General features: G+C 46.8%; 1 protein-coding gene across 1 annotated transcript; it reads left to right on the forward strand.

Annotated features, from left to right (window-relative positions):
• Window positions 1–1,635: 1,635 nt before the first annotated feature.
• Window positions 1,636–5,253, forward strand: LOC129847565 (uncharacterized). Its single transcript, XM_055915303.1, has 3 exons — window positions 1,636–4,872; window positions 4,968–5,064; window positions 5,138–5,253. Exon 1 carries the CDS (start codon window positions 2,533–2,535, stop codon window positions 3,325–3,327), a length of 795 nt encoding a protein of 264 aa, XP_055771278.1. The 5' UTR covers window positions 1,636–2,532; the 3' UTR covers window positions 3,328–4,872; window positions 4,968–5,064; window positions 5,138–5,253.
• The last annotated feature ends 4,852 nt before the right edge of the window (window positions 5,254–10,105 follow it).

The raw sequence follows: 10,105 nt of genomic DNA on the forward strand, positions 1-10,105 counted from the left end.
AACTACTGTCGTGACCTTGAATTATCTGAGGACTGTTTAATTGTTACCTGACTCTAAATGAATCGTGTTAGGATTTGGGGTGCCGAGGAAAAGGTTTTAAACGGAACGACTTGATTAGTGTAGTGTTAGCTAGCTACATAGTGTTCTTTGCTGTCCTTGTATCCAAGATAATTGTGTAATTATCGGTTAGCTAGCCAGCTATTTTCGTCCGCCGCGCTGCCGTTCTCCTACCTAGTCAACACTGCTAGCTAACACTGCTAGCTAGCCAACTTCTACCGAATAGCAGCACTGTAGAAACTTACATTACAACGGAACGACTTGATTAGCGTAGTGTTAGCTAGCTACATAGTGTTCTTTGCTGTCCTTGTATCCAAGATAATTGTGTAGTTTAGAGAAATTGTCGAGGTTACCTAGCCAGCTACACTTTCAACAACGCAGCCACTGCTAGCCAGCCTACTTTACCAGCCAGCAGTACTATTTCATTTTAGTCAAGATCTTTTTTTTTTTTTTTTTGCAACGTAAGCTTAACTTTCTGAACATTCGAGACGTGTAGTCCACTTGTCATTCTAATCTCCTTTGCATTAGCGTAGCCTCTTCTGTAGCCTGTCAACTATGTGTCTGTCTATCCCTGTTCTCTCCTCTCTGCACAGACCATACAAACGCTTCACACCGCGTGGCCGCGGCCACCCTAACCTGGTGGTCCCAGCCCGCTCGACCCACGTGGAGTTCCAGGTCTCCGGTAGCCTCTGGAACTGCCGATCTGCGGCCAACAAGGCAGAGCTCATCTCAGCCTATGCTTCCCTCCAGTCCCTCGACTTCTTGGCACTGACGGAAACATGGCTCACCACAGATAACACTGCTACTCCTACTGCTCTCTCTTCGTCTGCCCACGTGTTCTCGCACACCCCGAGAGCTTCTGGTCAGCGGGGTGGTGGCACCGGTATCCTCATCTCTCCCAAGTGGTCATTCTCTCTTTCTCCCCTTACCCATCTGTCTATCGCCTCCTTTGAATTCCATGCTGTCACAGTTACCAGCCCTTTCAAGCTTAACATCCTTATCATTTATCGCCCTCCAGGTTCCCTCGGAGAGTTCATCAATGAGCTTGATGCCTTGATAAGCTCCTTTCCTGAGGACTGCTCACAGTTCTGGGTGACTTTAACTCTACCTTGTATCCTTTTCCCTCTCGCTCTCATCCAACACTTCCCACACTGCCCCTACTCGGATGGTATCGCGCCGTCCCAACCTTCGCTCTCTCCCCCGCTACTCTCTCCTCTTCCATCCTATCATCTCTTCCCTCTGCTCAAACCTTCTCCAACCTATCTCCTGATTCTGCCTCCTCAACCCTCCTCTCCTCCCTTTCTGCATCCTTTGACTCTCTATGTCCCCTATCCTCCAGGCCGGCTCGGTCCTCCCCTCCCGCTCCGTGGCTCGACGACTCATTGCGAGCTCACAGAACAGGGCTCCGGGCAGCCGAGCGGAAATGGAGGATAACTCGCCTCCCTGCGGACCTGGCATCCTTTCACTCCCTCCTCTCTACATTTTCCTCTTCTGTCTCTGCTGCTAAAGCCACTTTCTACCACTCTAAATTCCAAGCATCTGCCTCTAACCCTAGGAAGCTCTTTGCCACCTTCTCCTCCCTCCTGAATCCTCCCCCCCCCCCCCCTCCTCCCTCTCTACAGACGACTTCGTCAACCATTTCGAAAAGAAGGTCGACGACATCCGATCCTCGTTTGCTAAGTCAAACGACACCGCTGGTTCTGCTCACACTGCCCTACCCTGTGCTTTGACCTCTTTCTCCCCTCTCTCTCCAGATGAAATCTCGCGTCTTGTGACGGCCGGCCGCCCAACAACCTGCCCGCTTGACCCTATCCCCTCTTCTCCAGACCATTTCCGGAGACCTTCTCCCTTACCTCACCTCACTCATCAACTCATCCTTGACCGCTGGCTACGTCCCTTCCGTCTTCAAGAGAGCGAGAGTTGCACCCCTTCTGAAAACCTACACTCGATCCCTCCGATGTCAACAACTACAGACCAGTATCCCTTTCTTTTCTCTCCAACTCTTGAACGTGCCGTCCTTGGCCAGCTCTCCTGCTATCTCTCTCAGAATGACCTTCTTGATCCAAATCAGTCAGGTTTCAAGACTAGTCATTCAACTGAGACTGCTCTTCTCTGTATCACGGAGGCGCTCCGCACTGCTAAAGCTAACTCTCTCTCCTCTGCTCTCATCCTTCTAGACCTATCGGCTGCCTTCGATACTGTGAACCATCAGATCCTCCTCTCCGAGTTGGGCATCTCCGGCGCGGCCCACGCTTGGATTGCGTCCTACCTGACAGGTCGCTCCTACCAGGTGGCGTGGCGAATCTGTCTCCTCACCACGCGCGCTCACCACTGGTGTCCCCCAGGGCTCTGTTCTAGGCCCTCTCCTATTCTCGCTATACACCAAGTCACTTGGCTCTGTCATATCCTCACATGGTCTCTCCTATCATTGCTATGCAGACGACACACAATTAATCTTCTCCTTTCCCCCTTCTGATGACCAGGTGGCGAATCGCATGTCTGGCAGACATATCAGTGTGGATGACGGATCACCACCTCAAGCTAAACCTCGGCAAGACGGAGCTGCTCTTCCTCCCGGGGAAGGACTGCCCGTTCCATGATCTCGCCATCACGGTTGACAACTCCATTGTGTCCTCCTCCCAGAGCGCTAAGAACCTTGGCGTGATCCTGGACAACACCCTGTCGTTCTCAACTAACATCAAGGCGGTGGCCCGTTCCTGTAGGTTCATGCTCTACAACATCCGCAGAGTACGACTCTGCCTCACACAGGAAGCGGCGCAGGTCCTAATCCAGGCACTTGTCATCTCCCGTCTGGATTACTGCAACTCGCTGTTGGCTGGGCTCCCTGCCTGTGCCATTAAACCCCTACAACTCATCCAGAACGCCGCAGCCCGTCTGGTGTTCAACCGTCCCAAGTTCTCTCACGTCAACCCGCTCCTCCGCTCTCTCCACTGGCTTCCAGTTGAAGCTCGCATCCGCTACAAGACCATGGTGCTTGCCTACGGAGCTGTGAGGGGAACGGCACCTCAGTACCTTCAGGCTCTGATCAGGCCCTACACCCAAACAAGGGCACTGCGTTCATCCACCTCTGGCCTGCTCGCCTCCCTACCACTGAGGAAGTACAGTTCCCGCTCAGCCCAGTCAAAACTGTTCGCTGCTCTGGCACCCCAATGGTGGAACAAACTCCCTCACGACGCCAGGACAGCGGAGTCAATCACCACCTTCCGGAGACACCTGAAACCCCACCTCTTCAAGGAATACCTAGGATAGGATAAAGCAATCCTTCTGACCCCCCCCCCCCCCCTTAAAAGATTTAGATGCACTATTGTAAAGTGGCTGTTCCACTGGATGTCATAAGGTGAATGCACCAATTTGTAAGTCGCTCTGGATAAGAGCGTCTGCTAAATGACTTAAATGTAAATGTAAAGATACCGTCTCCCGACTTAAACTCTAGACGGTAGAAATCTATTACATTGCTAAAGTCAACTTATTAACCATTACATCGTATCCTCCTCGCAGCTGCAAGAACCCCAGCCTTATGATTCAGTACTACACAAATTGGTTTAATTTATTTACTAGCTAAACACACAGGTCCCTAGCGGACTGACACAATATGACGGCTTGTTACGATGTCTCCCCCACCCATGGTTCCATAAGGGACACTTATCGTTGTTACATTTTGGCATGAATGTATTTATGTGGGATGCCGCCGTGGTTGGGTCTTCTCTCTGATTGGCTCCCTGAGGTCACAATGTCAATAGTTGTCCGTGGCTCAAATGACTAGTCTTGAACGGAACTTCAGGATGGATTTTCCTTTCACTCATTCTGGAAGATGGGCTAATCAACCCTGTCGCTGATTCCTCAGTGGGTGATGAGAGTAGGATGGTTTGGATATAGTATCAGAATTGTCCCACTGAAGTTAGCTTTTCTAGGTACTTGGCTCACACAGCTAATCGGCTGTACCAGTGACTGTCTGCCTGAGGGGTGTTTATTCTCCCTCGTGTTGGTATTCAGGTTTCGGACCACTTTGGACATGAGCTGCAGCTCGCCGTCCTTAGGAAGGTGCGTTTTGGAAAGTTCCAACCATTTCAAATGTGTAGCTAGCGACTGATGGTTTTCTGGTCTAATGTTAATTTCAGTCACCAATCCTTTTATGCACTCTGGCCGCCGGGGACAGTTCTGTCAGTCTGACCCGCTCTCTGATGTCACTTGTGGCATGGCTACTTACTATGCACATTTTCTAGGAGTTTCTCTAATATGTTCAAAAGTGAATACTGGAACAATATTTCTAACATAAGACTGGTCAGAGATAGAAAAAGAATGTAACATTGATTTTTAAAAAGGAAATACTGGAACTAGAAAAGTGCTCACACTACAGGTAGGAAGTCTCGAGCCTTTACATTGTATATGAAATATGTTGGGGGTTTTTCAAGACCGAGGTGAATTTAGGAGGGGTAAGAGTTTTGGTGGGAAAAGCCTGTTAACAAAGACATTCCTTTAGTTCATACTGGAGGGGGAGAAGGAACCCACTTCTCCTGTCAATTTACAATGGGTTGAATTGATCTGATCCTCACAGGACAGTCATGACACCACCATAAGACTTCGTACACAAGGCGGTTGGGGTTTACAGTGTTTTCTTGTTCCTAACTTAGTCCCTCTCTCTACACTGGCAGTTGTGAGAACCCGGAGGATCCGTACCGTGTAGTCTTCCACCCGGTGGTAGCTGACGCCAGGGTCCACTTCCCCCCTCACGTCAAACGCTTTGAGGTCTATATGTTTTCCTTCGTCGAGGATGCGGTTGAGCCGAGTGGCCAGGTAACAAATTTCACCCAACAATCTTTAGGTTAATTTTGTGAGTGGCAATCATCCCTTTTTTAAATTTCTGACACCCTCAAATCTTTAATTCCTAGGTCTTTGTCCATTGTGATGTGGTCATCTGTGACGCCAGTAGTCCCTCTGACGGCCCCTGTAGTGGACAATGTGTGAATCAGGACAACTTGAAAAGAGGTAGGTCTTGTGTTATGCTTTTCAGACCCTGTCAGACCATAACTGAACTAATAGGTTCTCTCTCTCTCAACAGGTCAACGACATGTCAAAGACCTCTTTGAGGAGCCTCATTTCTATGTTTCTTCTGGATACATTCTTTGGGTGTAATGTCTTGTTCTAACATGTCAAATAAAGTGTTCTATATAACAATTACGTTTGTTTTACTTGCGTGGCAACAATCCTAACCGTTGGAGCTACCTTATTTGTATCTGATTTGCGTATAACACCAAGGCGCATGTACTTTAGTGGATGTAGTAGGCTTGTCATCTGATGTGTATTAATCAACCCTTTTGTAAGCATGGAACTCTGAACCATCCACACCAATTTCCCATCTAGGACGAACAATGGGTGTCAAAACAAAAGCTTTCCAATGTCCAGTAGGAAGAACTGACTCAATGTTATAGCAGATGGTGGTTTGTGAGGCCAGCAGGGCTGTGGTTGGCTGCAGGCCCCAGGGAGCACAGCAGTGTTGGGAATTTTCAACTGGTATTACAACTTTACTTGATACCTCTCACTAGCTTGGTTTCCATCCAAATATGGACCTTTCTTTAATGATATGCATGTACATCTCAAATGTGGAGAGCTTGACTTTCTCACTACTTTTTTTTTGTAAGAAGTGTTGACAAGCTGAATGTACCGAGCGGTCTGTTTATAAAACTAAAAGCGCACAGCTCGGACACCCATGCATACCCCACAAGACATGCCACCAGAGGTCTCTTCACAATTGCCAAGTCCGGACTACGGAAGGTACAGAGTCATGAATACGTTGCAATCTATTCCGCATCACGATCAGATTTAAAGAAACACCTTACGGAACAGCGGGGACTGAACAGATGCAGCAGTTCCTCCTTTAAAAGTTGCGAGCTTGCACCGTGGGACAGCTTCATTGCTCCAGACCACAAGGGGGAGTTGGCGCACTGGAGGATGAATTAGTTGGGTAACATGTTTCATTTACATAATATGCTTATGTGAGTTGTCATTAGAATGTGTCCCTTTGGACTATACTGTTGACAGTTGCACGTTTCCCTTCTCAGCTAGGGCTCAGTCACTTGGGGCCCAGAGAGGGGTGACGTCAGAATGGAACATTGTCTTCATATGTGAAGGGATGGCGTGATTAAGGGGAAACCAATTATCTCTTGTCTCAACAATGTCTGTGTGCAAGTCACTACCCTCAGTGAGCTTGTCCAGGAGTGGGGAGAAGAGGTTTACTTGGTGGCATCAAATTTATTTATATAGCTCTTCTTACATTAGCTGATATCTTAGTGCTGTACAGAAACCCAGCCTAAAACCCCAGAAGGCAAGCAATGCAGGTGTAGAAGCACGGTGGCTAGGAAAAACTCCCTAGAAAGGCCAAAACCCAAGAGAGGAACCAGGCTGAGGGGTGGCCAGTCCTCTTCTGGCTGTGCTGGGTGGAGATTATAACAGAACATGACCAAGATGTTCATAAATGATAAGCATGGTCAAAAAATAAAAATCACAGTAGTTATCGAGGGTGCAGCAAGTCATCACCTCAAGAGTAAATGTCAGTTGGCTTTTCATAGCCGATCATTAAGAGTATCTCTACCGCTCCTGCAGTCTCTGAGTTGAAAACGGCAGGTCTGGGACGGGTAGCACATCCGTTGAACAGGTCAGGGTTCCGTAGCCGCAGGCAGAACAGTTGAAACTGGAGCAGCAGCACGGCCAGGTGGACTGGGGACAGCAAGGTAATCCTGAGGCATGGTACTAGGGCTCAGGTCCTCAGAGAAAGAGAATTAGAGAGCATACTTAAATTCACACAGGACACCGGCTAAGACAGGAGAAGTACTCCAGATATAACAAACTGACCCTAGCCCCCCGACACATAAACTACTGCAGCATAAATACTGGAGGCTGAGACAGGAGGGGTCAGGAGACACTGTGGCCCCATCCGATGATACCCCCGGACAGGGCCAAACAGGAAGGATATAACCCCACCCACTTTGCCAAAGCACAGCCCCCACACCACTAGAGGGATATCTTCAACCACATCTTCAACTTACCATCCTGAGACGAGGCCTAGGATAGCCCACAAAGATCTCCGCCACGGCACAACCCAAGGGGGGGGCGCCAACCCAGACAGGAAGATCACGTCAGTGACTCACCCCTCCTAGGGACGGCATGAAAGAGCACCAGTAAGCCAGTGACTCAGCCCCTGTAATAGGGTTAGAGGCAGAGAATCCCAGTGGAGAGAGGGGAACCTGCCAGGCAGAGACGGCAAGGGCGGTTCGTTGCTCCAGAGCCTTTCCGTTCACCTTCACACTCCTGGGCCAGACTACACTCAATCATATGACCCACTGAAGAGATGAGTCCTCAGTAAAGACTTAAAAGTTGAGACCGAGTCTGCGTCTCTCATATGGGTAGGCAGACCATTCCATAAAAATTTGAGCTCTATAGGAGAAAGCCCTGCCTCCAGCTGTTTGCTTAGAAATTCTAGGGACAATGAGGCCTGCGTCTTGTGACCGTAGCGTATGTGTAGGTATGTACGGCAGGACCAAATCGGAAAGAGGGAAAGGAGAAAGCCCATGTAATGTTTTATAGGTTAGCAGTAAAACCTTGAAATTAGCCCTTGCCTTAACAGGAAGCCAGTGTAGGGAGGCTAGCACTGGAGTAATATGATAACAATTTTGGGTTCTAGTCAGGATTCTAGCAGCCGTATTTAGCACTAACTGAAGTTTATTTTGTGCTTTATCCAGGTAGCCGGAAAGTAGAGCATTGCAGTAGTCTAACCTAGAAGTAACAAAAGCATGGATTACTTTTTCTGCATCATTTTTGGACAGAACGTTTCTGATTATTGCAATGTTACGTAGATGGAAAAAAGCTGTCCTTGAAACAGTCTTGATATGTTCGTCAAAAGAGAGATCAGGGTCCAGAGTAACGCCTAGGTCCTTCACAGTTTTATTTGAGACGACTTTACACCCATCAAGATTAATTGTCAGATTCAACAGAAGATCTCTTTGTTTCTTGGGACCTAGAACAAGCATCTCTGTTTTGTCTGAGTTTAAAAGTAGAAAGTTTGCAGCCATCCACTTCCTTATGTCTGAAACATAGGCTTCTAGTGAGGGCAATTTTGGGGCTTCACCATGTTTCATTGAAATGTACAGCTGTGTGTCATCCGCATAGCAGTGAAAGTTAACATTATGCTTTCGAATGACATCCCCAAGAGGTAAAATATATAGTGAAAACAATAGTGGTCCCAAAACGGAACATTGAGGAACACCGAAATGTACAGGTGATTTGTCAGAGGACAAACCATTCACAGAGACAAACTGATATCTTTCTTTATCTTTATCTTTTTGGCTTTTTCAAGAGAGGCTTTATTACTGCCACTTTTAGTGAGTTTGGTACGCATCCGGTGGATAGAGAGCCGTTTATTATGTTCAACATAGGAGGGCTGAGCACAGGAAGCAGCTCTTTCAGTAGTTTAGTTGGAATATGGTCCAGTAAGCAGCTTGAAGGTTTAGAGGCCATGATTATTTTCATCATTGTGTCAAGAGATATAGTACTAAAACACTTAAGTGTCTCTCTTGATCCTAAGTCCTGGCAGAGTTGTGCAGACTCAGGACAGCTGAGCTTTGGAGGAATACGCAGATTTAAAGAGGAGTCCGTAATTTGCTTTCTAATGATCATCATCTTTTTTTCAAAGAAGTTCATGAATTTATTACTGCTGAAGTGAAAGCCATCCTCACTTGGGGAATGCTGCTTTTTAGTTAGCTTTGCGACAGTATCAAAAAGAAATTTCGGCTTGTTCTTATTTTCCTCAATTAAGTTGGAAAAATAGAATGATCGAGCAGCAGTGAGGGCTCTTCGATACTGCACGGTACTGTCTTTCCAAGCTAGTCGGAAGACTTCCAGTTTGGTGTGGCGCCAGTTCCGTTCCAATTTTGTGGAAGCTTGCTTCAGAGCTCGTGTATTTTCTGTATACCAGGGAGCTAGTTTCTTATGACAAACGTTTGTAGTTTTTAGGGTTGCGACTGCATCTAGGGTATTGCGCAAGGTTAAATTGAGTGCCTCAGTTAGGTGGTTAATTGATTTTTGCCCTCTGACGTCCTTGGGTAGGCAGAGGGAGTCTGGAAGGGCATCAAGGAATCTTTGTGTTGTCTGAGAATTTATAGTACAACTTTTGATGCTCCTTAGTATATTGAGTTATGCCTTGGATGAGGTAATGTTTTGGTACTATGAAGTACCAGGAACGAGATTAGAACCTCGTTTTAGAGACCAAACTGAGCGATAATTTATAGCAAATGCAATCTGGCTAAGGGATACTCCTTTCTCAAGTAAAAGGCCCTTTGTGAAGTTTTCCTAAGATCTGTGGTTCGTCATGTAAGTTGAGAGGGGTATATCTTTGCTATAAAAGATCTCAGTTGCCAATATGTTGGAACTCTCAACAATAGATAGATAGTGAATAGTTGAATAGATAGTGAATTGTTGAAAGTCACAGGGCTTTGGTAAAGCTCATATTATTAAAGATGAAGTTTAAGTATAACTCTGACTGGTGTGTGGTTTGTAACTCTCCTCATTTGGTAATACAGGAAATTGCCACGACAGCACTCATAATGCATTTGGGTCCCAAGGCTTTGTGATGACGAATTTTGACGCGAGCCACCGTTGCCTTGTGGCGCTCAACGAAGATGGCTGACGTCTTAACGAGTCAAGCAAATTTACAATTTGAGAGGAATGTGTTAATGTAGAGACAAACGCATTGACTGCACAATTGTGTAAGCTTGCCTTGCAATTCAGCTGAAGTAACATAGCTAGCTAACTATTTACTTGCTTATTGTGTCGGGTTAAACATAACTATGTAGCCGATCTGGGTATGGACCCTAAAACATAAAGTTCTGAACTAATATTCATACCAATCTATGAACCTCAAGTCTGAATGGCATTAATGAAGCCTAGAGTAGAATATAACTTTAATGTGCCAAGGATGCAAGTCCTATATACATATGGACTGTAGTCTGTACATTGAATATATTCACCGATCATG

Source organism: Salvelinus fontinalis, unplaced genomic scaffold (assembly GCF_029448725.1).
Source record: "Salvelinus fontinalis isolate EN_2023a unplaced genomic scaffold, ASM2944872v1 scaffold_0872, whole genome shotgun sequence".
Lineage (NCBI taxonomy): Eukaryota > Metazoa > Chordata > Actinopteri > Salmoniformes > Salmonidae > Salvelinus > Salvelinus fontinalis.